Source organism: Acomys minous (genome assembly GCF_964271855.1).
Source record: "Acomys minous genome assembly, chromosome: 4".
NCBI classification, from domain to species: Eukaryota; Metazoa; Chordata; class Mammalia; order Rodentia; family Muridae; genus Acomys; species Acomys minous.
Window position 1 is genome coordinate 53,462,122 of NC_140486.1, and position 26,777 is coordinate 53,488,898.

The 26,777-nt window shown below is 47.8% G+C and overlaps 3 protein-coding genes across 13 annotated transcripts in view; 1 reads left to right on the forward strand and 2 right to left on the reverse strand.

Annotated features, from left to right (window-relative positions):
• The window catches only part of LIMS2 (LIM zinc finger domain containing 2), a 34,609-nt gene extending 27,843 nt beyond the window's left edge, over positions 1-6,766 (reverse strand). Inside the window, exon 1 of one of the 3 annotated variants that reach the window (XM_084780608.1) lies at positions 6,446-6,766. The gene's annotated coding sequence lies outside the window, so the exon portion shown is untranslated. Of the gene's footprint in view, positions 1-3,382; positions 3,405-3,491; positions 3,515-6,445 lie in introns of those variants that run through there. The other 2 variants (XM_084780609.1, XM_084780606.1) reach the window with 2 other exon arrangements.
• An 11,840-nt stretch (positions 6,767-18,606) lies between these two features.
• On the forward strand, positions 18,607-21,382 carry SFT2D3 (SFT2 domain containing 3). Its single transcript, XM_084780611.1, has one exon. The coding sequence runs from the start codon at positions 18,746-18,748 to the stop codon at positions 19,382-19,384; it is 639 nt and encodes a 212-aa protein (XP_084636737.1). The 5' UTR covers positions 18,607-18,745; the 3' UTR covers positions 19,385-21,382.
• A 519-nt stretch (positions 21,383-21,901) lies between these two features.
• Positions 21,902-26,777, reverse strand: part of WDR33 (WD repeat domain 33) — a 103,825-nt gene continuing 98,949 nt past the window's right edge. For all 9 annotated transcript variants that reach the window (XM_084780555.1, XM_084780559.1, XM_084780562.1 and 6 more), the window contains 2 exons: positions 25,307-25,522; positions 21,902-23,023 (listed from right to left, as the gene is read on the reverse strand). In XM_084780555.1, the coding sequence (XP_084636681.1) occupies positions 22,794-23,023; positions 25,307-25,522 (446 nt within the window). In that variant the 3' untranslated portion in view covers positions 21,902-22,793. The remainder of the gene's footprint in view (positions 23,024-25,306; positions 25,523-26,777) is intronic.

Consider the following 26,777-nt stretch of genomic DNA (forward strand, 5'->3'; position numbering starts at 1 on the left):
CCACCTCCACCCCGAGACACACTTAAGGGAAGTATTAGGAAAGTAAGACCAAGGCGCGTGCGCTTCCTGAGAGTTCCTGCTGCTGCGCTCGGCAGGAAAAACAGGCAGATTTATGCCTCTAGGACATTTCTGGGCACCAGCAGCCTCCTGGCGCACTAAAGGACTCCCCTGTCTATGCAGTAGCCCCCTCTCAAAGAGCCAGGGTATCTTTACTGCATGGCGAGCTTAATCTGACCTAACACCAGCGCTCTCCCGAGAAACGCGCAGTTTATTTACTTATATTGGATGAGGTTTCGGGTAATCCACGCTGTCCTCAAACACCCTTTTATGTAGCCAAGAATGACCTGAGCGCCTGATCCTGCCCCCACTGCCTCCCTCCCACTGCTGGGATTACAGAAAGGGACTCCTTTTATACGATGCTGAGGATGGAAACAGGGCTTTGAGCATTCTAGCTAAGCGCTCCACCCACTGAACCAACCAAAAAGTATTTCTTAATAAAATCAAAGCAAGACTTCTGTTTTTAGGGAAACACTGCTGATAAAGAAGATTATGGTCCTGATGATATAAAAACATTTAAGGAATCATTGCTCTGAGAACTATTCTCATGTAGCTGATAACACCAAAGAGCAGCATCTCCACGTGCTGTCGTTATTACTTTTTTTTTTTTTTTTTTTTTTTTTTTTTTTTTTTTGCATTTGTCTTGGGTCTTTCCACCAAGTTGTACTTTTAGGGGTGGTTAAACACAAAGTGTAAAATTGTCTGTGGTTCCTCTGCCAGTGTTAGGAGATGTTTTCACAATTGTCAACACAGAAGAATAGAGAAAATAAAATGACTTCTGGGTGGTTCAATGAAGCACAGAGGTCTTGTGGGAACCACAGAGAATGAAAAGGCAAAGGCAGGGCCTGGAAAGATGGCTCGTGGCACAAGCATGAGGACCCGAGTTCAAATCCCCACCATGTAAAAAAGCTGGAGTTGGTCCTGTGTGCCTGAACCCCCAGTGCTGTGAAGGGCAGAGGCAGGAGGGCCACTGGGGCTGGCTGGCTGCCAGTCTAGCTCGGGCTGCATGAAAAACCCTGTATCAAAGGAATGCAGTGGAGGGTAACTCCAGAGGGCACTCAACAACCTGCTCTGACCTCTGTATGCATTCACCTGCCCGCCTACCTCCCACTTAGCATGTTCATCACACACACACACACACACACACACACACACACACACACACACACATCACACACACACGGGTACATTGCATGATTGTTATATGATTGTGGGCATGCAGGGAATTGCCAATGGATCTAGAATCATTTGTTCACCTGCTACTCGAAGGGTATTGCTTAGCCCCACTAGAGAGATACAGAGTTTCCAAACAAGTCTCGCTCCTACAATGGGGACACAGTGGACACTAGAACATTCTGATTAGTGGCTACTGGGCACCTCCTGCAAGAAATGTGTGTTGCCTTGGACCAGGAAGCAAAGAGATCAGACACTGTGTTTCACAACTGTTAGAATTTGTGGAAGATAGTACTGTGGGCATGGCCCTTGCTAGGCATGACGGGTGCTGATGGGGCACGGCCGTGTGTACGAGGAAGGGACAGCTGTGGGAGTGGAGGTGGCTTTGCTGGACATCAGTGGCGTATAAAAGTGTGTTGGGGGGCGGTCTGGTGTATTTTTATGCTAATTAATAAAAAGCTATCCCACCTGGGCAGGGCGGATGAGACAGGTGTGGCTAAGGTTCCCGGGCCTAGAGAGAGAGGGAGAGGGAGGGGGGGGGGAATCCTGGGAAGGACGAAGAGAGAGACCCAAGGAGATACCTGAAGGGAAGAGAGAAAGGCCGCCATGGGTTAGGTGGAGGAGAAGCACATGGCCAGCATGGATGGAAGATTCAGCCCAGATGAAGAGCATTAGCAAGTATTTGGGATTATGGATGGGAGGTAACTTGATAGACGTTATTAGAAGCAGATGGCATGGGATTGGCGCAGGTATCCCATACCCACTATGGGAAGTGGTTTAGAAGATTGATAACTGCCCTTCCCCAGGTTAACCAAGGCTATTTTAAAATATAACAAGTGTCAGTTTTTAATTGATCGCTAGCCAGGCATACTGATAATACTGTTAATATTGATAATATAAAAACTATAAAAGTAGGACAAGCAGATGAGGGTATGGTTAGACTGTGGGGATGTGATTTGTGTTGAGAAGCAGGAGGAAGCAGGAAACGAACTTAGAACTCTGTCAGAGAAGTGGGAGGTTTGATTCAGGTACAAGTTCATCCTTGGGGTTAAATGGGTCCCCGAGGATGACCATGTGAGCAGAGAGTCCTCCAAGGACAGGAAGAGATCTGGGATGAAAAAGATCAGACCCAGGAAAGTGGGGGCTCCATACCCAAGCCTGTCACAGAGGTAGGGGGCCAGGTACCCTAGAGAGAGGCTGAGGCCAGAGGCAGTAGGTCATTGTAAGTACCCTGAAAGGAGGAGGAGAAACACACAGCTCTGTGAGGCCGAGGGACAGGGGCACGATGCACTATGTCTAGGAGAGCTATGACTCTGGGAGGGGAGCCCAGGTGGCCTCTGGGGTACCTGGGGTCAGGACATAGAGTGTCACAAAGATTTGTCCCAGAAAGAAATGCAGGCACAGAAGCTTGCCAGGGCCTCAGCTAGAGCCTAGAGATCAGCCCCAGAGATGACAAAACAGATACCTGATAACCCCTTAGCACGGCTCCTCCCCAGGCCTGAGCCCTGTAATGTGCAGGGATGCTCAGAGACTCATGGGGTTAAACAATGTCTTGGATTCTTTCAGCCACCATGCCAGCCTAGTAAAGCGAGGATGAAGAGAACTCAAGGTCACCAAGTGCCTCGCTTGGCTTCCTCCAGCCCCGATCTAGAGCCAGAACAGAGCCCTGCATGAAGAGAGGCATGAGCCAGGCTTTGCAGCCCCTGTAAAGGGTGATCATTAATCTTGTCAACAGGGTAGAATTTTAGAACCATCATGGAAACAAATCCCTGGCCACATCTAAATTGTGTATGTGAGGAGCACCATTCTGGTGGTAGGTGGGTTTCCAGACTGAACTAAAATAAGAAAATGGGTGTGGCCAGCAAGATGTCAAAACAGGTAAAGGTGCCTGTTCTGTCCCCTCAGAGCCCACATGGCAGAAGAATTAACTCTCCTAAATTGTCTCCTGATCTCCATAAGAGAGCCATAGCATGTGTGTGTGAGTGCACACACACACACACACACACACACACACACACACACACACTATAATGGCTGATCTTGGTTGTCAATTTGGCTATGAATCAACTAAAACCTAAGTAGCTGGACACGACTGTGAAGAATTTTCCTGACTGGATCATTTGAGGTGAAATGACCTTCATCTGGGCCACACCTTCTGGTGGGTACATAAAAGGACATGCAAGAAGGCATCTTTCTTTTTGCTTGTGGATGGCAGACTCCTATTGTGAGACATTCCTTTGCTGGTTGGCGTTAAGACTCACTTCTCCAGGACTCCAACGTTGCCTGAAGACCAGCACAGACACTTAGCTTCGTGGACTGAACAGCCATTGGATTCTTGGCCTTTCAGTCAGGAGACAGCCATCATTAGACACGCTGAACAGCCGTATGTAAACCAATCTAATAAAAAAAAACTTTCATAAAGATGTATGCTGTCAGTTCTGGTCCTCCAGAGAACTCTGATTAATATACACAAAAATAAATGTAGTAAGCATTTATAACTAAAAAAAATAATAATAGTAATAGTAAAGTGGCTGAGTGTAAGCATACATCTGCTTCCTGAACATGGCTAACATGTGGCCAGCAGCCACCTGTTGCTCCTGCTGCCATGCCTGTCCAGCCACAGTGGACTGTGCTTCCTGGAACTGTGAGCCAGAATGAGGCTGTTTGTGAGATATTTTGTCTCTCCAATGAAATAAGTAACTAATCCACAAGGCCTTGGGGTCTATGTCCACTCTGGTCTATCTCCCTGTAGAGGGAGGGAGCCCTGGGCTTCCCCAAGGAGATAGAAGTATGGTAGAGTGTAGTTAGCCAGCCAGACATACGGGATGTGAGATCTCCCTGATTTCGGGTCTACCTAAGCTCTCTCCTCTGCCTCTAGGTTATGGCTAGGTTATGATGAGTTAGTTATTGGGTAGGCATTCAGGAAAAGGGTAGGAGGAAGAAAATAACGTCCCTCCCCGGGAAGGAGATAATGTCTTCACATAGCATCTGGAAAGTGTTCAGCCAACCAACAGGCCGTACATTATTCAGGGCCATCTATCAAGCCAAGGCCATTCACTAGACTTGTATCTTTTCTGACTATTTCAGTCAAAGAATACCATTGGTTTGTGGGTATTTCTGTTGGGGCTGAGGAAATGAAATGTGGGGAGAGCAATTAAGAGGGAGAAATGATCTGGGGGAGCTGGTAAGGACCAGCTCAGAGACCACTGGCTCTGGGGACCCACGCTTCCTGATGGCGTGCTTTCTGCTTCAATAAATGCCTGTTTGTACTTCTCCTCAGTCTTTGCATTCTTTGTCCACGGGCATTCAGTTCTCCGTTGTCTCTGGGAAGAGCGTGGGCACCGGGGCAGCTGGCCCACGTTTTTCCACGCTCCCACCACGTTTCCTTCTCAGGACGTCAGTGGGTAAAACACGGAGCCACGGTAGAGTAATGTAAATCTGTGTCCCTGGGCCAAGCTCACTCATATCTGTCCCAGAACATATTCGTATGCTGGAATAGAAGCATCGTCTTTATATTTCTTTGAGATGTATTACATTTCTTTATTTGTTTTTTTCCTACAACACTGGTCTACACAGTTCTAGGTGAGCCAGTGCTACTTAGTGAGACCCTCCCTGTCTCAAACAAACCCAAAAAGCGGTGGCATACTTTAAATAATGTGTCAGCCACACCCTTCTAAGTGGCCTACTGTCATTCAGTCCTGTTCTAGCTGATAAACTGACAGATGACTTGGGAAATAAAATTGATGGTTTTTCAATCTGGCTAAGGAGTCCCCTCCAGGGATTCGTTTTGCTTTAGCTTTCTTCCAGTTTGGGGGAGAGGGAGGGAGTGTTTTGCCCAAGTCACATTTCAACTTCTCTAGAAGGACTTGAGACACGTTATGGCTATACAACTGACTTGTTCCAAAACAGAAAACTTCCTTAATCTTCTTAGCTTACTTAAATAAGTCTAGTTTTAGTTTGTTTATAGCGTTGGCTGTGTGCAGCCTTAGCCCTGGGAATAGTTTCATAGTCAAATATTAACTGTCGAAAGCCAAAGGGTAAGTCTATGGGTGACCTAGTGTTGGCCAAACCAAAGCACTCGCTCCGGGAGGGAGGAGCAGGCTCCTGAGCCCCAGGAGGTAAACAAGAGTGACGTCACTTGTCTAGGAGAACAAAAACTTGGAAGCTTCTCCTAGCTCCCTTCCCAGAGAAGAGAATTCTTGGATTGACAGCCTCCTGCAGGCTTCCCAGAGAGGCCCAGGGCTACAGATTGGGGTGGGCTACGGGATGACACGTCTGCTTTTGAGTCATCCCTACTCCGTGTGAGTTATTTCGGCCATTTCTAACCCAATGAGGCCAGAAGTCATAGCTGGCTGTCTTCCTTAATCACTCTCCATCTCTTCTCTTAGCTCCATCACTGAGCTGGAACTCACCTAGTAGGCTAGGCTGGCTGGCCACTGAATGCTGGAGGTCCACCTGTCTCTGCCTTCCCAGCTGTGAGATTACAAGCATGTGCCACTAAAGCTTTTTTTTTTTTAAACAAAAACAAAAACAAGGGTTTTAGCATCAAACTCTGAGGAGGAGACTACCATCTCCTCTGCACCTCTCACCTGGGCCAGATGCCATTCCACAAAAGCAGTTGCAAAGAGCCTTTCATAGGCAGGGGGGACCTATCTCTGCATCGCAGACTGTCTCAACTTTGGTCACCCAGCCTGAGGACTCTTTGGGTCTGTGGATGTAGCTGGCAAAGCATTTGTCCAGCACACCCTGGGCTCCATCCCCAGCACAAAAGGATAGAAACACGGCCAGCTAAGCACAAAGATGAGAGTTTCCCCTTTGCAGGGCCACGGCCACTCAACTGTCCCTAAGACCATCGCACCCACAAAGCAGAATACATCTTTCCCCTTGTGACAGCCAATCCTGATGGACAATCATTGCATCAGAGCTTCCCCAAACTCGTTCTCAAAAAGGTCAGCAGCCCATCCTACCATCCCCCAAACCCACTGTGTCCCCAAGGGAGACCCAGAGTGCAACTAAGTGAGCTAGCACACTGACCAGTCCCAGGAGGGCAGGAGGTCCAGGGCTGTTCCCTTCCCCACCTAGCAACACAAGCACAGGCACTTAGGCAAAAAAGATGGCAGAGAGATTCCACGTGGGGCAGACAGAGGACCAGAGTTGGCTAGCAGAAGTACCCTCCCAAGCCTAGCGAGCCCGTATCACAGCTTCTTTTCTTTACCTTGGTGGCCGAGAGGATGCTCAACCTCCCTCAGGTCCTCCTTCCCTGAGAGCTTCCAGAAGCTCCTCTGAGGACAACAGCAGCTGCCCAGCCTGTTTGGCACAGCCACGTGGAGAAAGACTGGGCGTAACTAAAGTGTTCCACCAGCGCAGCTCTCAGGCGCCCCAGTCTCACCTCTGCCTAGGCAGAAGACTTGGCCTGAGGTCCCAGCCTAGAAGGTGTGTCCGGAAGCCCTTTGGGGTCAGCTAAGGACAAGCTAAGACAGAAGAAGCTTAGGAAGGAAGCGCCTGCCTCCCTGGATATCCAGGATGGCAGGACAAAAGTAATGAGAGCCTCACTCTGATATCAGGGGGGCTGGTAGAGAAACAGCTGCCAACGTGAATTCTTCTTGGGGTTAAGAGGTCATGAGCCCTTGCACTGGTCAATGTTCATAGGGCAGATGGCCAAGAAAATGGGTTCCATGGTGCCTAGGGAAATGCCCTCAGCCTCAGGTACCAAGATACCTCCTGCTAAAGTATTGCTCCCCTTGAAAGAAGAAAAGTCTCCGGGCCATTTATATTATCTTAATCATTTTCCTGTATAGTTTTCTGTTATGAAACTCTTGCTATATTGCAAAGTGCACATAGATAGTAAGGAAAAAGTCACTCCAAGTGTCACCACCCAGGCAGGTGCTGGCCGCCTGCTTATGTGTGGACTTAATTAACACTGGCTTGTTCTGTTTACTTTTTTTTTCTTTTTTTCGAGACAGAGTTTCTCTGTTTAGCCTTGGCTGTCCTGGACTCACTTTGTAGGCCAGGCTGGCCTTGAACTCACAGAGATTCACTGCCTCTGCCTCTCGAGTGCTGGGATTAAAGGCATACACCACCACACCTGGCTTACTATTTTTGTTTTAAATATCTATTTATATTTATTTTTATGTATATGAGTGTTTTGCCTGCATGTACATATTTGCACTATGTGTGTTCCCGGTGTCCTCAGATGCCAGAACAGTTGCCCAGAACTGGAGTTACAGATGGCTGTGAAACGCCTGTTTGTTGGGAACTGAACTCAGGTCCCCTGCAAGAACAGCAAGCACTCTTAATCACTGAGCCATCTCTTCAGTCGTTTTGGTTTTGGTTTTTTGAAACAAGAGTCTCCTTTAGCTTAGACTGGCCTTGAACTCACTGTGTGGCTAGGGATGACTTTGACTTTCTAATTCTCCTGCCTCCACCTCCCTAGTGTTGAGATTACAGCTAGGTACCACTACACCTTTCCTTCATGGTGGGCAAGTGCTCTGCCAGCTAAGTCTATGTGATAGTTTGTGTTTGCAATGTCACAGTCTCTTCATGGCCATGGCAGATGCTTGTCACCCTCTTGGTGCGCGTCTGAGCTTCCCTGATCCAATAGCCGCAGGGGCTCCTTTTACATGGTGCTGTCAGGTGCTGTTTCCAGGATCTACTGGGAAGAGATTCCAGGTGTAGCATGCACTCTGTTAGGTCTCAAAGAAACCCAGAACAAATGACTGAGCGTCTTAGATAGGACTACTGTTGCTGTGACAAAACACCATGACCAAAAAAAAAAAAAACCAAGTTGAAGAGGAAAGGTTTCATGTTCAAAGGAAGTCAGAGTGGAGCTCAAACGGGTCAGGAACCTGGGCACAAGCTGGTGCAGAGGCCATGGAGGACTGCTACTTACTGGCTTGCTCCCCCTGGCTTGCTCAGTGTGTTTTCTTATAGAACCCAGGACCGCTAGCCCAGGGTTGGCCCCACCCACATTAAGCTGGGCCCTCCCCCATCAATCACTAATTATGAAAATGCCTTACAGCTTGACTGTATAGAGGTATTTTTCTCAATTTAGCTTCTCTCCTTCCAGATCACTCTGGTTTGTATGTCAAGTTGACGTAGGACATAGGACTGGAGTGCCTATCAGCATATCAAGGCTCAGCAAGTACCCATTTGGGTCCTGGCTCCTCTCAGCACTTCCCACCTTCAGCTCTTATCCTGAACTTCCGAGCTTTGCTCCCCTCCCCACAGCTACCGATTCCTATATAGCTCAGCCGTTGCTGCCATCTTGGGCCCCACGTGCTCTCACGGTTCTTGGCTTCTCGGTTCTTCCTCCTCTTCTCTTCCTCCTCTTCTTTTCCTCCTCCTCTCTTCCTTTCGCTCTCCCCACTGTCTATCCTGTCATGGCCCAGTCTAGTCTGCTGGCCATGTTCAGTCTGGACTTTTCCTGATGCTTCTGGCTGTGCTCTCTCTCATATCTACAATAAAACCTTCTCCTCAACCAAACCTAGGAGTAGTCACATCCTCATTTTCATGCACATTATGCATACAGTTTATATATCCAGCATTCATGACCATAACCAGTTGATAGTTGCGGGAGGGGGGAGGGGGGCGGGGGAGGGGAGTAGGAGAAGGGGTCGTTCTGAGGTGGAGTCTTGTGTCTCCTCAGTTGGCCTCCAAGGATTACTTTGAACTGTTGGTGCACTGTGTACTCAGAGGCTAAATTTTGTGCCCTGAGATCTGGCTGTAGTCCATGTGTGGGCATGCTCATGTTCACTGGTCAACATTGTGTAAACTTTGCTCCCCAAATATCTTTGATTGGTTAATAAAGAAGCTAAACAGCCAATAACTGGGTGGGGGGTGCTCGGGAGGGAAGGGGCTGGACTTCTGATCTAGTGGGGGATGTCTCAGGAAGAGACCACTGGATAGGGAGAGGAGGAAGAAGTGGCCATGAGGACCTGATAGAACCAAAGCAGCACAGGCAGAACCAATAGGGCAAGTAATTCGGAGTGTGTGGCTGGGAAGCAGCCACACTTGCTTAGGGGGTTAGAATATGGCGATGTCTTCCCAGTTATAGAGCCTAAAGGCTTTTATTAAATCTAACAGGTTTCATTATTTGGTAGCTAGAACTAGTGAATAGAACCCAGGACCCCCCTCACCCCCTGCCACCCCCCAATCCCCACCCCCACCCCCTACATTATAACCTATCTTTTCATTGAACGTCCAATGCTCCTCCCTAGCCTCGAGTGTTAAGATCTCAGGGGTGTGCCACCAAGACAAATTCATCCAGTGCTGAGAATCACAGGGCCTTGGGCGTGTGAGGCAGGCACTCTACCAACTCAGCCACACCCCCAGGCCCTGGATAACTTTTCCAAGCAAATCTTAGCCCCCTTGAGGGTGGAATTGTTGGCTGCCATACAACATGGAACCCAGCAAACGGCTGCATAGAGATGCAGCAGGCTTAGGATCATTATCAAACCAGGGAGGTGATACAGTGTCGCTGTGCCATTTAAAACAACCAGCCAGTAAGTTATAAATATGTTGTGGGCCAGAATGCCAACATCTTGCCAGCCCCACTCTCTGCACCAAGAACAGAACTCTATTCAGAAATGCGGCCCAGCGGATATTTGTCAAAGGCAAGTTGTTTTAAACATTTTGGAAAGGTTCCTGTCCCTGCGCTGGCCATATTTACGCTGCACATCACACACACCCGGGGCTTCAGAGAAATTCAAATATCATCCTGCACAACACATCTACTCCTGAATTAAATCTGTATAAGTGGCCAAGACTTTACTAAGTCTCAACATCTAGGTCCTTAAAAAAGCAACTTGTATCTGCTGCTTGATTTTTCATTTTATGTGTTACGTGGGTATGACTGAGTGTACATGTATGTACCATGTGTCTGGAGGAGCCTTTGGAACTCAGAAATGTCTAATCCCCTAGAACTAGAGTTACAGATGGAAAGTTGGACTGTTTGAGACAAGGTCTCACTCTGTAGCCCAGACTGAACTGGGACTCACTGTATATCTCAGATTGTCCGCAATCCCAAGTAACTACTGTTCCAGCCTTCCAGATGCTGAAATTACAGGCGTGAGCCACCACGACCAACTGGGTATCTTAACCACTGTAGCAACTCTCACTAACGGATTCCCATGGCAACTGGTGGCAAGGGTTTGCTTTGTCACTTATGCATTTGGTTAGTGGTTTGATTAAGTCATTTTATTTATTTTTATTGTTATTTTTGGTTGTTGTTGTTGTTGTTGTTGTTTTCGAGACAGGGTTTCTCTGTGTAGCCCTGGCTGTCCTGGAACTCGCTCTGTAGACCAGGCTGGCCTCGAACTCACAGTGACCCGCTTGCCTCCGCCTCCCGAGTGCTGGGATTTAAGGCGTGCGCCACCATGCCCGGAGATTAAGTCATTTTATGAAGACTGTCTCTACTAAAGGGGACAGCCTTGGGAGCCCATGTTGCGTTCATCTTTTAGCCTGATTACATAGCATTTACTCGAAGTCAGTTTAAACTATTTACCAGTAAAAAGTTGCATGTAAGACTTCTTGTACAGGAGGGGACGCAATGGAGACAGGTTGGAGTAGCTGCCACCAGCGGTAACCAACAGGAGGAGGTCGTCCGACAGAAGAACCGGAAGAAGCAGAGTGACCCGGTTAAGGGAAAGCCGCAGAGACAACAGAGACAACGGGCTGCCTGCTGCCGCCAGCAAGTAGAGGGACTCGGAGATCAGGCAGCGGAAGCAGAAAAAGGCTAACGAGAAGGAGGAGGAATCCAAGTAGCTTTGAGGCTTCGTGCCCAACCCTCTTGCCTATGTGCCTGGAGCAGTCCCACCATGCTCGAGTTTCGACCTGTAGTGCTCACAGGTCCCAGCACTGATGGCGTCCATTCCTCTGCCCTGTGCTTGCTTCCCCTTCAGGTCGCCTCTCTCCCCCTGGGCCTCTCCAGGGGGTGAGGGAGTTATCCCTTCCCAGTGTTTTTTATTCCTGTGAGGCATACCCCAAAGTATTAAAAGTAGCTTTGTAATTTCAAAAGAAAAAGAAAAACTCGTGTACAGCTTAGGCGGTGTGTGTGTGTGTGTGTGTGTGTGTGCGCGCGCGCGCGCGCGCGTGCGTGTTTTCATGTGTGATCATGTGAAGGCCAAAACACAACCTATGCTGTTGTTTCTCAGAAACCATCTACCTTTGTTTTCTGTTATTTGTTTTTGTCTTTAGGAAGGTCTCTTGCTCGCCTGTAAGTCACCAAGTGCTCTAGGCAGGCTGCCCAGCAAGCCCTAGGGATCTGTCTACCTCTGTCCCCTCTGTTCTGGCGTTAAGAGTTGCATGCATGGTGGCCCACGCCTTTAATCCCAGCACTCGGGAGGCAGAGACAGGCGGATCGATGTGAGTTCAAGGCCAGCCTGGTCTACAAAGCGAGTCCAGGACAGCCAGGGCTACACAGAGAAACCTTGTCTCAAAAAAACAAAGACCAAAAACAAACAAACAAACGAAGAGTTGCACATCACCATGCCCAGCTTTTTGTTTTGTTTTTTCTCTCATGGGTTCTGGGGATGAAACTCAGACCCTCATAATCACAAGACAAGCATTTTACTGAACACACTATCTCCCGAGCCCCCAAGGATTTTTTGTTTTGTTGTGTTTGTTGGTTGGTTGGTTGGTTTTGTGTATGAAGATTTCTTGTTTGTTTGGTTGGTTGGTTTGTTTTGCCCTGCACTACTGATACACATATACAGCTTGAATGCTGCAACCACGGTTGTTTTGTTCCCCTTATGTTCGACCACAGCCAAATACCAGGCTTCCTCATCATTTTGATGGGTTCTCAGAATGTCGCCTTCCGTCCCCTAGGAATATGTGTGGCTTCATTTTAAAGTCTGGTGTCCTTAAAGTTCTTTGGCACTGGAGTGGCTTATTGCTTAGGGAATGTTTGGTCAAAGTCCGTTTCTTAGTTGCTTTTCTATTCCTTTGACAAAACCCCATGACCAAGGTAACATATGAGAACGACTTTAATTGGGAGCTTGCTTAATGTTCCAGAGGGTGGGTCCATGGGCACAGGGTGGGAACAAAGCAGCAGGCGTGGTGCTGGAGCAGGAGCTGACAGCTCACACCTGATACACAAGCAGGGTGCGGAGACAGCTAACTTGAATGATGGGGGTGGTGCTTGAAACCCCCAAACCCATCTGCAGAGACACACCTCCTCCAACAAGGACACACCTTCTAAACCTTATCCGAGAGTTCCATCAACTGGGGATCAAGCATTCAAACACACAAGCTTATTGGGACCATTTACACTCAAATGACCACAGTTTCTTTCTCAGGCCATCCTTGTCATTGTCAATGGGGCCATGGACAAAGTGACCATGGTGGCAGAACTGGAAGCTATGCACGCACCCAAAAACATAGACTTCCATTCACCAAGGCTGACATGTCTACGGCTTCTGCTGAATGCCAGATCTGCCAGCCTCAAAGATCAACAGTGAATCCTCTACGTGGGACTGGGGGACAGCTGGAGGGATGCAGGAAGACAGGGAAAACAAGAACGGCCTCCCTAAGGTGACAGCTTCTTTTCTCAGATGCCATTTCAAGAAGCGACAGTAGGAAGGCACAGCAGATGATAGGAATGTAAGTGAAACCATTTTGTGAAACCTAAAACCATTTTGTGTGATTTGGCATAATGTAATGCCTATAAGATAGGAGCTTGCCACCAGCAGCTCTGATAAAAAGCTAGACCTCAGGCTGTAGAGATGGATCAGAGGCTAAGAGCACTGGCTGTTCTTCCAAAGGTCCTGAGTTCAACTCCTGGCAACTGCATGGTGGCTCACAACCATCTAGAATGAGATCTGGTGCCCTCTTCTGGTGTGTATGCAGACAAAAACACTGTGTATTTTGACCATTAAGACCTCAGAAGCAAGCTGTGAGGTATTAATGGACCAACAAGATGGCAGCTCAGATACAGCTAAGACCAAGACAGGCCTCTCTATGCTAATGAACTTACAGCAAGGTGGCACTGATTGGTTGATGAACTAGCCCCAAGCTGTGAATGCTGATAGGGCAAAGCCACCGCCCAATGAAATAACACAAAAATTGGACCTCTGGAAATATTCTGCGGCATTTCAATGCCATGCTATTGAGACACGGGTTCTCTAGCCTCTGTGTTGCTACCCATTGGCAAGAGGACTTGAGATTGGCCTGTGTGTGTGGCAGTCTTGGCTTCAGTGACTGTCGAATTCGTGTCATTGCTGGGCTATACGTGCCCACTTGTTAGTGTTAGCTGCTGGCCAACACTCTCAAGGACCTCCTGGACCTCCACTGGTGCCATCCTCCCAGCTTGCCACAGCTAAAGGACTTCATGGCCTGGAAGCTTCTGAAGCATCGTCATCAATAAAGATCACCCAGTGGTACTGGGCAGCAGCATTTCTGCCCGAACAACTGTTCCCTACTTGGTGTGATGTTGACTTAGCTTTTATATTATGTATATAAAGTATTAAATTTATTTTCTCCATATATGTGTATTTATGGTATTATATTATATAATAAGTATTATATGGAAGGTTTGAGTGAATAAACCAAGCATCCTAATTATTGAATGCCTCACAGCTAACAGCCTCCGCCTCCCCCCCCCCACTGCTCTCCACAGCAGGTGTCTTAACAGGACCAATATACAAAAGGGGAGGACACTGGTGTAATTAGTCCATGTAACGATAACTAGTCCATGTAACTAGTCCACTAACCAGTCCAGCTGGTCAGTTATTGGGGGGTCGAGGGGGGTCGCAACCTGTAGGTAAAGACATGGGCGAGAGAGACGTAGAGCTCAAGCGAACAGTTGCTTGTCAAGAGCCGTTTATTGAAGGTAATGGCAGGCTTTTTAAAACCTGCTTTAGTGAGGGCGGGGGTACGCAAGGAGAGTAGTGGAAAAGTACAAAATCTTCTGGGGGTGAGCCCCGGGAACATTTGCAAGGGGAGGGGTCTTCCAGGTGAGACAAAGCAGGATGTCTCTGTGGTTATCTCAGGATCAGATCGCTGTCTTCTCAGGACTAAGCCGGATGCCTTGCATACCTAATGAGTGGCCCAGCAGGATGTTTGCTGCAAATGCTGAATGGGTGGGGGTCGGCCTCAGGCCTTTTGGTCCCTGGCACTGGTGCCCTATAAAATACCCAATCCAGAGTCCTGTTAGCAAACTGCCAGCCCTGGGTCCCCTCACATCCCTCCCATTCTAAAGGAGCTGTGTGCTTACTCCAGTAAAACGTTGCTTTCACTTTCTCTGTGTCTCAGTCTTTCCTAGACATTCAGATCTCCCAGTCAGGTGGTGGGGGCGCACACCTTCGATCCCAGCACTTGGGAGGCTGAAGCAGGCAGATCTCTGAGTTTGAGGCCAGCTTGGTCTACTGAGTGAGTTCCAGGACAGCCAAGGCTACACAGAGAAAGCTTGTCTTGAAAAATCAACCAACAAAAAAATATAAATAAACTTCCCAATTAAAACAGCCTAAGACCAGATGAATTCAGTGCAAAAGTCAGACTTTCAAAAAAATTGATACCAATACTCCGGAAATTATATGCATAGTACAAAAGTAAGGAACACTTCCACATTTCTTTTATAAAGCTATATAGCCTGATTTAGAAAACAAACAAAAAAAAATTCCCAAATATCCAAAAGCAACTATTGAAACAAAATTATAGGCCAATATTTCTGATGAACATGGATGCAAAAATCCTTAGTAAAATACTGGCAGATGAAATTCAAGAAAAATCAGGAAGGTCATCCACCATGATCAAGTTGGTTTCATCCCAGAGATGCAGGGATGGTTCAACATGCGTAGGTCAGTAAAAGACTAAAAGACAGAAAACAGTGATCATCTTCGCCATAGAAAAGGGCTTAGACAAAATCTAACAACCTTCATGCTGACAGTCCTGGAGGCTATGTGACATATCCCGACACAATAAAGGACACACAGCATTCTGACAGCCAGCGTCTGGCTGAACAGAGGAAAGCTCCAAGCATTCTCACTAAAACCAGGGACAGGACAAGAGTGTGTTCCATACAGTATATAAAGTCTTTTCTTTTCTGAGATAGGGTTTCCCTGTGTGTCAATTTGTCTGTCTTGGACTCTGCCTCAAACTCACAGAGATCCACCAGCCTCTGCCTCCCAAGTGCTGGGATCAAAAGCCATCACCACTCAGCTGGCATATAAAGTCTTAGCTGGAGCAATCAGACAAGTGAAGGAGATGACAGAAAAGGAAGAAGTCAAAGTGACTTTATTTGCAGATATGATTCTATATAAAAAAAGACTCTGAAGACATCACAGAAATCTCTTATGTCTGATAAACATAGCAAAGTAGCAGAATACACAATAAAAGCACAAAAATCAGTAGACAGCATTCCTTTATACTAATGACAAACATACCAAGTACAGAATCAGGAAACTAATTCCACTTAGTGGGGGGGGGGGGGCAGGGGAGGGAGGGTAGAATTTTGTGAATTTTGTCTTATTTTAAAACCACAGAAATGTTTAGTGTATGTTTTCATTTTAATCCCAGGTGTGGAAATAAGAAGCTGGTTCACAGAAGCTGACTAGGATTTGCCTCTTGCTCTAGCTGGGCCATGTTTTTGCCAGCTGCGGATAGTTTTAGTAATTGTGTGATGCTTGTAATTCTGGGAACTTTTCAGAGACTATATACATTCTAGGGCCCCCGAGAAATAGGGGGGGGGGAGGAATTAGATATCCTGATGGTGAAGACCAAACTTGGCCCAAGGAACTTGATGCTCCTAATCAGCAGGAAGTAGTCTACTGATAACGTCATCCTCTTTCCTCTCTATCCTTTCTCTATCCTATCTAGTGTTAGGGGGCTAACAAGTGTGCAGAAGTGTGGAAGAGAGAAAAAGAAATCCACAAAGTAGCAAACAGACTACAGGAGACGGGGAGAGGGAGAGAGAGGGAGGGAAGGAGGGAGGGGGAGAGAGAGAGAGAGAGAGAGAGAGAGAGAGAGAGAGAGAGAGAGAGAGAGAGAGATTTAATCAAGGAAGCAATACAATAAACATTAAGTCACTGAAAAAAAAAAAGAATATACAAAATGCAGAGACCTCCCATGTTCATGGATTGGCAGAATTAATATTATGAAATGATCATGGCCTGGGAACACAGATTTAGATGAACAATTTCAGAAACATTTTTTAAAGTTTTATTTTTTTATGATTTGTTCACATTACATACTGATTGTTACCCCCTTGCTCTTACCCTCCCATTCCCACCCTCCCTCTCCTCCTCCCCCCCCCCCCCCCCCGCCAGTCCTCTGACAAGGGGAGCCCTCCTCCCCCACCATCAGAAACATTCTATCGTAAAAGAAGAAAGTCATAAATCAACACACTTCAAACTGGCTGTCCTATCAAGAGTAATCTATGAACTCAATGCTATACACAACAAAATTCCAACACAGTTCTTCACAGAAATTGAAAAAAACAATTTTTAACTTTCATATGAAAACACAAAAGGTCTAGAATAGCGAAACCAATCCTGAACAAACAGCTGGAGATGTATCATCTCAGATCCTTCGTGGTACTGGCACAAAAACAGACTGAATGACCAGTGAAACAGAACTGAGGCTCCAATAGACCCACACTGCCACCCTGCTTTTTTTTTTGTTTTTTTGCTTTAAACAATACACAACAGAGAAAAGACAGCATCTTCAACAAATGGCAGTGGTCAAACTGGTTAACTACATGTTAAAGAATGGAACTCCTATGGGGGATCACAGGGACTGAACCTCCAGCCAAAGAGCATGCAGGGGCTGGATCTAGACCCCTTACACATACGTAGCAGATGTGGAGCTTGACCATCATGGGGGTCCCCTAACTATTTGGTCAGGGGCTGTCTCTGGCTCTGCTGCCAACCTTTGGATCCCTTTCCCCCAGCTGGGCTGCCTTGTCAGGCTTTAGTGGGAGAGATGTGCTTAGTCCTGCTGAGACTTGAGGTGCCATGCTGGGTTGGTATCCATGGGGGGGGGGGCTTCTCTGAGGAGAAGGAGAGGGCGAGTGGGGGAAGGGGCATGAGGGTGGAACTGGGAAGAGAGGTGGGAGGGGGCTGTGAACAGGTGTAAAATGATTAAAAAACAAAAACAACAACAACAAAAAACCAACCCTGTCACTCTGCACAAAATTCAACTCCAAATAGATTAAGGACCTCCACAGAAGACCTGATACCCTACATGCTGTTATAATGAGACAGTTTTCACTTCAAAATAAATAAATAAAGGATGTAGTTTATTCTGAAGCCAAGTATGAAAGACTGTGGCCAGGGAACATAGATTTAGGTAACAATTTCATAAACTTCTTATAGTAACGGAACAAAGAAAGCCATAAATCAAGACATTTCAAGTGCATCAGTGAGTACAGCGTGTGCTGGACCTTGTGCTATCTGAAAACACTCTTGGCTCCTGGGTTAGTGGGAAATTAGGGTTTTGCTCAGCAAATACATTCTGAAAGGTTTTTTAAAAAATCTGTTGTCAAGATGTTAAATCAAGTTTTCTGTAATAGTACAAAAGGTAAGGTCTGAGCACAAGGAAATGAGGCAAAACAAAACAAAACCAACCCACCCAAAACAAATAGTAGTGAGGCTCTGCACTAAATTGTTTGCAATGCTTTCTGTTTTGCTGACAGAAAAACTCTCAAAATAAATTCCCTGATTTGTTGTCTCAGTAGTGACTATCTTCACCCCCTAACATTTGCTAAGCCATGCAGATTCTTGTTTGGTTGCTGTTGTTGTTTGTTTTTAGAAGCAGAAAGGAACTGATATTGCCCAAATATAGCAGAAGAAATAATTTAAAAACAAAAACAAATGGAAACCAGCAAAGGAATGGTCTGGTTGGGGAGGGAAGTCAGCCCTTTAACTAATTCTACTCGCAAAGGAGATAGCCTAAGCTGTGTGACTTTTCCTTTTTATGCATATCGGTGATCTTCCTGGATGTTTGTATGGGTACCCCACGCATGCCTACAGTGTCAGCGGAGGCGGGGGGTGGGGGGTGGGTGGGGAGGGGGACGGGACGGTCAGATCTCCTGGAACCGAAGTTACAGGTTGTCGTTTGCTGTTCTGTGGGTGCTGGGATCTGAACCTGGGTCCTCTGCTAGATCAGCAAGTGCTCTTAACCACTGTTCCATCTCTCCAGCTCCTTCCTTAGACTTCTGAGGTAACTGTAGACATGTAGATACTTGTAAAGAATTTTTTTTTAAAAAGGTAGGAATGAACGGAAATTGTTCACCCTTCACCCAGATTCCTACATTTAGCAAAATTTTAGCAATGTTAAGACACCTGCAGGTCAATGTTCATTCCGTCAGCAGAGCTGTCCCTAGTGCGTCCTTTCATGGCTACAGCCACTCGGATGACAGGCCTCCCTCGGCGACTGAAACATACAAATCAGGATCTGGTAGACCGTACGACCACCCTTCCGCTGTGGCCGACCAACCGGCTCCTGAGGATCTAGTAACTTCCGGTCGCGGGCGCCAGATCCCGGAAGTGCTCGCCCGGTTTCCAACGCCACTCGGTCCGGGATGGCGGATCTCCACCGCCAACTCCAGGACTACCTGGCGCAGGGTAAAGCGAGCAAGCCGGCAGCTGCAGAGCCGCTGCTCGCCGCGAGGGACTCGGAAGAGCCTGCGGCCGGGTCCTGGCCAGGCCGCCCGGCTCTGCGATGGCCGTGGGCACGGAGCCCTGCCGAGCCGCCGCCCGCGGGCTCCCGGTGCATCCCGAGCGTGACGCGCGGGCAGCGCCTGGCGGCGGGCGGGCTGTGTCTGCTGCTGGCCGCGCTGTGTTTCGGCCTGGCGGCGCTGTACGCGCCCGTGCTGCTGCTGCGCGCGCGCAAGTTCGCGCTCCTCTGGTCCCTGGGCTCCGTGCTGGCGCTGGCGGGCGCGGCGCTGCTGCGGGGCGGCGCGGCCTGCGGGCGCCTGCTGCGCGGCGAGGAGACGCCTTCGCGGAGCACGCTGTGCTATGTGGCCGCCCTGGGCGCCACGCTCTACGCGGCGCTGGGCCTGCGCAGTACGGCGCTGACGGCGCTCGGCGCCTGCGCACAGGTGGCCGCGCTGCTCTACGCGCTGATAGGGCTCCTGCCCTGGGGCGGCCTGACGGCGCTGCGCCTGGCTCTTGGTCGCCTGAATCACGGGAGCGGCCTGATCCACGCGCTCCCGGTGTGACAGTCCCCGTCCGTAGGAAGCAGTTCCAGCTGGGCTGGAGAAGAGGCACCGTCACAGCCCACGGCACCCAAGCGTATAAGAACAAGGCATCAGCTGGGCGGTGCAGCGGAGTCCATGAGCAACTGTCGCCATCTGACTCGCGGGCCCTTTCAGATCCTTTGGCTCCCGCTTTCTGCCGTCCCGGGCCCCGAAAACACGTGATTTTGCCGGATTGATAACTGTGCGTGGAGACCACCGTCATGAACTGTTTTCATACTAACAGGCTTTACTTGGACATCAGTTTAAGGGGGGGGGATGGAACAGCTTTCTGATTTAGCTACTTTCGTATCTTTTGGGAAAGCGACATCCTCCGTTTTGCCATTTAAAGAAATGCAGTGGTATGTTTGGTTGAGAGTAAGGTTCCGGTTTTACTGCAGCTCTTCGAAGCCGCCTTATTCGAATTCACTGTAAATCTATCCAGATTATCAGATTAAACATCAAATTTAGCCACTGTATTTAAAAGTGATTAGTTAATACAGTCTACCTCAGTTTCTTAAAGTAGGAAATATGGTGCTATATAATATTTAAGGATAACTATTCTTCAAAAGACTACACCAAAGGGCAATATTCAGAACCAAGGAGCCAGATATCCAGTTCGATGCATAGCAAAGTTTACACAGGCTTCTGCAGAACTAAGCTAAGGAATCCTGGGAGACAGAAGCCACTTTGCATCTGCAGTTACAATTGTTATTAAGGATAGATTTTGCCAAGTTTTCACGATTCCTAACATTGCTGCTTTTTAAAGTACTATACAGTTTGATATTAATGCAATGCAAAATGCTTTTCATATGTAATTGCTGTATTTCCTAGGTTCAGCAGGAACTTGTGCAGTGTTGCCTTGAATCAGCATTTAAATCCATCATACTTTATTGCCAAAAGCTGGGTTCAGTATTGAATCTGGATGCACTAGAATGTAAAATGTACTTAGCAGCTTGTAATTCCACACTAGTGGTTCTCACACTAGATTGGCACATCAAAGGTACTTGAGAAGCCACATTGCATCGGTTCATCTATAATACTGGTGTGTGAATCCAGACATCTTTATATAAAATCTCACCAGATGTCTTCATGGTCAGATGAGGTTGAGAACCCCATCTGCACTGGCTTGTACAATGTGAAAGTTTTTTTTTCCAAGCTGCTCCAAAGTTGCCTTAGCAGGATAGGTCAGATGGCAGCAAACCTCTGCTTCCTTCCCATGCTGTGATTCCATACTGGCCAACACCCCAACATCACAGGCTCCCCAGTAATCATTTGCTGTGCTCCCAGGCAGGAAGTAGAGCTGCCTACTCTCAGGAAAGGAAATGCTATTTTCAAGTAGTGATGTGCACATTTTTTTGTTCCTATATTCAAGATATTAAAGTTCTATTTCCAATATTGTCTCAAGAATCCATTACTTGAAAATAAGTTCTATAAAATTCTAAGCACAATGTCTTATATTTTGACAGTAGTGTTTAAAATGCTGTATGTAGATAGTTAATGTCTAATGTAGAGGTTCTGTAGCTTCGTGGATTTGATTCTGGGTTTTTATGGTATGCCAGGGGAGTACAAGCGAGGAGGAATCCAGTTTCTAACGGTGTGGCTGCTAATATTTTTATTTTTGAATTAAAAAGAAATTTACGTGAAATCTTCAGGTTCTAGCACCCAAATAATCAACATCCCGTGCCCCTCACTCCGCCCACAGAGAGCCAGGGAAGAGGCCTGGGCACCAGGCCACTGTGTCAGCAGCGACTTTTCTGAGCTACCAGAGATGCCCAGCACCACTCAGCATGCCAAAGAGCTGGTACTGCAGTGAGGGATCCAATTCCTAGCACCCGTGTGGCGGTTCACCACTGCCTGTAACTCCAGTTCCAGAGGATGTGATACCCACCTCTGGCTTCCAAAGACACCAGTCACACAACTGGAACACAGACATAAACACAGGTAAAACACCCATTCAAGAAAAAGAAAAGCTTTTTTTTTCTTTTTAAAAGTAAAAAAGTCCACATAGGAAGGGGTATCTCAAACTGAAAATCTGACTTTCAACCTGAGCCTTTTCTGGGGTTTGAGGAGGGAGGCAGTGAGACAACGTCTCAGGTACCCCAAGTTGCCCTGTAAATTCCTCCTGCCCATCTCCCAAATGCTAGGTTATACGTGTGTGCCACTGTGCCCAGATAGATGTGTGAGTTGTTAAGGAAAAGATCCCTCCCGCTCCGACTCTGTAGTGGAAGGTAGAGGTAGTTGTGAGCCTCCTGACTGTAGGTGCTGGGAGCTAAATTCCAGTCCCTGTATGTGCTCTCAACTGCTGAGCCATCTCTCCACGCACTGCCTTTGCCTTTCTTTTTGGGGTGCTGGGGGCAAGACAGGGTTTCTCTGTGTAACCCAGGTTGTCTTGGAGCTCCCTCTGTAGACTAGACTGGCCTGGAGCTCAGAGACCTACCTGCCTCTGCTCCACACCCAGCTTTTTAGTTTTGTTATTTTTTTTTTAAAGCAAGAACTGCGTTACAGCAAAGAACGTCTATCTTTTATCCTCAACCCTGAAATCTCCACAAAGCGAATGTGGAAGAGGAGATTGTTTTCCAAAATGTAGATACTTCGTTCTACTTCCTTTGAACTGCATGCTAAGAGACATGCAGTTAAGACATTTACCCCAGCTTTCTCTCCCGATGAAGACCGAGAGCACGCAAACGCAGCCTGCCAGAGCATCCACAGGAGACCCTCTAGTTGAACACCCAGAACATTCATGGTTTCCTTCGGTGTCATTTTCCACCACGCAGAATATGTCTGCGGTTTTGAGCCTTCTTGAGCTATGTTAGAGCAATTTTTAAAGTATATAACAAAATTGTGTAACAACAGAAAGGTAAAAATGATTTGAAAAGCACAAAGTTGACAAATGAACCTGCTCTGTGGTGGGTGACAGTAGAGCGTGCACGCTCACCACCAGCTCCTTAAGGCGAGCACTACACAGCCAGTTGTTCCTGGTCATTCTTGAGTAAGTCACATTCTGTATTCATACAAAACAAGGTTTTTTTCTCTGACAAACTGTACATATAGAAATAAATTTCCAATTGGACATGAACTTAACTTTGTAGAGGTGCTCCATTTCTCATGACACTTAAAAAAAAAAAAAGGGTTCCAGCTTTTATCCTCACAGACAACATGGGAGAGTTGGGGCAGCGAGGGCGGACAAGACAGAACAGGGCCAACCACCCTGGGGAGTTGGCAGCAGTCTCTTTCTTCATCTCCAACACCTCACCGGGCTCCCAGAACTCAGCTGCCCCAGAAGAAGAGTTCAGAGCTACAGTGGTAAAGGCTTGTTTTTGCTTCACGTGGTAAGTCCACAAGAACTTCTTAAATACTTTGCAGAGAGGCCCAGGGCTGCTCAGCCCTCCTCCTACCGGCCCCTCCCACTACCCCTTGAAGTGCCACGCCTTGGAGGGCCAGAGTTCATGTTACTCCCTCTACCCCAGTTACTGCTGCTCCGGCCCCCTCGAGAGGATGAGCTGCTGCCTGGAGGGCCACCAAAAGGCTCGTCTCTGTGGTATCCATCATGATGGTCTCCGTCCAAAGAGCTGGAACGCCCGGATTTTGGCACTCTCTGGGAAGGTCCTGGGCCCCCTCGGCCTAAAACAAAACACGATTTAAGAGATGACTTTGTGTATCATGGTGTGTTCCTGGCACAGCTCTCTCCCTGGTGACAGTGGACCACCAGGAGGAGATAAAACAGAACAATGACTTTCAGAGCTGGCAGGGCTCTAGCAGGCCCGAGCATGGCAAACATGGCTCTGGCAGGCCTTGGCCTTCCCCCATTCCCTTTGGCGTGCTAAAATCCTTAGCTTACATTGCTAAAGCTGGATGCCAAGGTCCATTCCCTTCTTTGGTTGGCCACTTCCTCCTCTGAAGGGTCACTACCAGGGTCCAACTATCAAAGAAATAAAGTCTAGCAATCAAAGCCCAATCAAAGCACACCAGGCACCCCAGCCCTTTCTAACGGGCCTCCCTTTCCCCCTGCGAGGTCACTTGCTGCTGCTTTTATCCCTGAGTCAGAGACCAGCCACTTCATTTTTCTTCCCAATCAATCTGTAAAAACAGGTGTTTAAGGATGTGGTTCGTGCCTAACCTGGGGTCTAGTAGGGAGCACCCCCACTGTGTGGATCCCCTCAAGAGCAGTGAAGTGGGCTCCTCTGTTCCTTGCTGACCTCATTTCCACCCTGGCTCATGGCCTCAGATCTCGGTGTCTCTGGGGCCACACACACCTCAGGGCTGTTTGACAGAGGGCTGGAAGCCAGTCAACACTGAAGAACTTCCAGCAACCCTGCAGCACACTGGGACATGTTTTGCTCTCCTGCGCTACCAAAGCACTTGAAGGGAAGATTTCAAAAGCACCTATTAACTTTAGAAGCAACTAAGACACGCAGGCTGCTGCAGCTGCGGGCACCGAGGGCTACAGTAAGGATCTGTGTGTGGCTCACCACATGTGGAACTTCCGCTTCCTTTCACATCTGTAGTGGTGTGAAATATTCTCAGTGAACAAAAATAAGTTAGTTTTCAGAGATTTACTAACTTTAATTTGCTTTGGACTTCAGATAGCAAATTGTCTTACAAATTTACTTAGGCCAGTGAGATGGCTCAGCAAGGTACAGGCACTTGCTACCAAACTTAACAACCCAAGTTCCATGCCCAGGATAAGACAGGACATCACCAAGTCCAGCAAGCTGTCCTTTCACTTCCACATGTGCACTATGGCACCACATACAAACATACAAAGTAAATACAATTGGAAAAAAATGTAAAAGAAGTCAGCTTTCTTCAGTGGTGTGCCTCATGACAGTTACTCATGCTCTAGTGGGCAGCACCTTCCTACACACACAGACACACAGACACACACACACACACACACACACCACACACGAACAGTGCTAACTGAACTCAGTGGCTATACAAGCAACCAGAATACACAGTAAATTGGGAGGGAGCCTGGGAGGGATTAGATCTGGGATGAGTTGACCTAAATATATTGTGTTTTAAAGTGTATTATAAATTACCAAAGAATAAATACAATTTGTTTTTCTTGAGCTCAGTGGTACACTGCTTTGCCTAATATGTGCCAAGACCCTGGGTTTGATTCCCAGCGCTGCAAAATAAATGAATGCATAGGTAGAACTCTTTTCTCATGAAATGATGTGATTGGTTCGTTTCCTACAGCATGTCCTTCTAACACTACTACCAACTCTATTTTGTCTGAAACATTTGGAATGAAGTTGTATCTAAGGGGGAACTTGCCAAGCAGTAAACTTGGCTTATCATCCTGCAAAGCACCACAGGCCAACCTAAGGTAGCCTGAGCACAGTGTCAGCTAGTGTGCAGTGTCCTGTTAGCACATGCCCTTGGCCAGGACCATAGCATCCTGGAAGACTACATGGAAGGCAGGGAACGAGACCGGGCACCCAAAGCCTATGGCACTGCCAGACCACCCTGAAGCCAGACCCGTCGTCAGCAGTCACTGCTGCTACTCTTGGTCAAAGTGACAGTAACAGTCCTCCTGGGCTCAGGGCAAAAAGTGCAGCAGGGAACCTGGGAGAAGACAGGGCTCCCTTCTCTGAGAGGACAGCCTTGAGGGCTCCAAACAGCCGCTTGAGGGCAGTTGTATGGATACAACAGCCAGTCCGACCAGCTAAGCAAGGCAAGAGTGAAAAGAGCAGAGCAGAAACTGGACAGGGGCTCCTGGAAGCAGCGGGCAATTCTGCTGCGTCAGTCTGCAGCTCCATCCAGCTGCGGCAAGGACCCAAACAAACTACACTCGCACTAAGTGTAAGGGCGCAGAGGCAGAGTGGAGGCAGCCTCGGGGGCTCAAGGCATGAGTGACAGACCCTTGCAGCCTCGGGTCCGGGGCTGCTGTCCTCTTACCTTTGCTTCCTCGGTCCTCCGAGGGACCCCCTTGAGCCTCCATCTCTCTGTGTTCAGAAGTGCCTGACCCATCATGCCAGGGGCGCTTCCGGGGTGGTAGGGAGGCCATGTCCATGCCTTGGAGAGAAGAGGAGCGCTCTCTGCTAGCTGGTGAATGGCCATCGTGAGGGGGATGATCAGGGCGGGGAGCATCACGAAAATGTTCATGACCTGGTCCTGAAATGAGAAGTGAAGGTCCGTGCTTTTAAGGGTTTGACACTATCACCTCCGTGCAACAGTGCAGCCCAGCGCAGCTCGGAGAGATGCTACTCAGGGCAACCGAGTACTGAGAGCAGCAGTGTCTACTTAACAGGTGGATGTGAAAGAAAGGAACTCATCCTAGAGTAAGGAGGTAGGTACATGCACACGTTCTGCGTTGCTCTGGACTCGGCTCTCGGCAGTCTTCCCGCTTACTGAGCACGGGGCTAGAGGGCCGGCTCAATGGGAAAAGTGCTAGCTGTGCAAATATGAGGACTAGAGTTCAGACACCCAGCACCCACATAAACGCTAGAGGTGTACAAGATCCCAGACAAGCTGGCGAGCTGGAGTGCCTGATTAGCAGGCATATAAGAGGGACAGGCACCACAGAAAGTCAGCTTCCGGCCTCTAGACACATGAGCGCACGCGCGCGCGCGCGCGCACACACACGCACACGCACGCACACGTACACACGCGCGCGCGCACACACACACACACACGCCCCCTGTATGCATATATACGCACACATATGAATATTCACATAGATGTAGAGGAATGTTAATTCAGAACATGGCTGCTCTGGCAAGAGATCTCAACCAAAGACCTTCTAGGTTGTGTGATCCAGCTGGAATACAGACATGCCTTTAATTCAGGAGACAGAGACAAATAGATCTGAGTTCAAGGCCAGCCTGGAATAGAGCAAGTATCAGGTAAAGAAAAGTTTAGATCCAGGTGTGGTAATACATGCCTTTAATCTCAGATGAAGGTAAAGTTAGTTTGTAGAAGGAAATACCCATGTTTGAAAATGATGTCTAACTGAGTGGCAGAAAAGGTGATAAATCAGAGAAGATTTGACAGAATAGGATACGCCCATCTCTCACCAGTAGAGAGAGGAAAGGGATACTTAAGAGGCTGTCAGTTCCCAGAAATCACATGGTAGCTCACAGCCATCTATAATTATAATGAGATCTGGTGCCCTCTTCTGGCAGGAAGGCACACGTGCAGGTAGAACATTGTATACCTAATTAAAAAAAAAAGAAAGGCAGTTTTTCAGAGAGAGGAGGCAGTTTTACCAGAACAGTAATAAAGAGATGGGTTGCAGAGAAAAAATTCTGGTAAAGACAGAATGAGCCATAAAATGAGGAGAAGCCAGAAGATTAGAGCAGACTGCTGAATGAGTCTGGGGCCAAGCAGAGCACTTCTGGGCTGAGAGAAGCTGGATTAAATAAGTCAG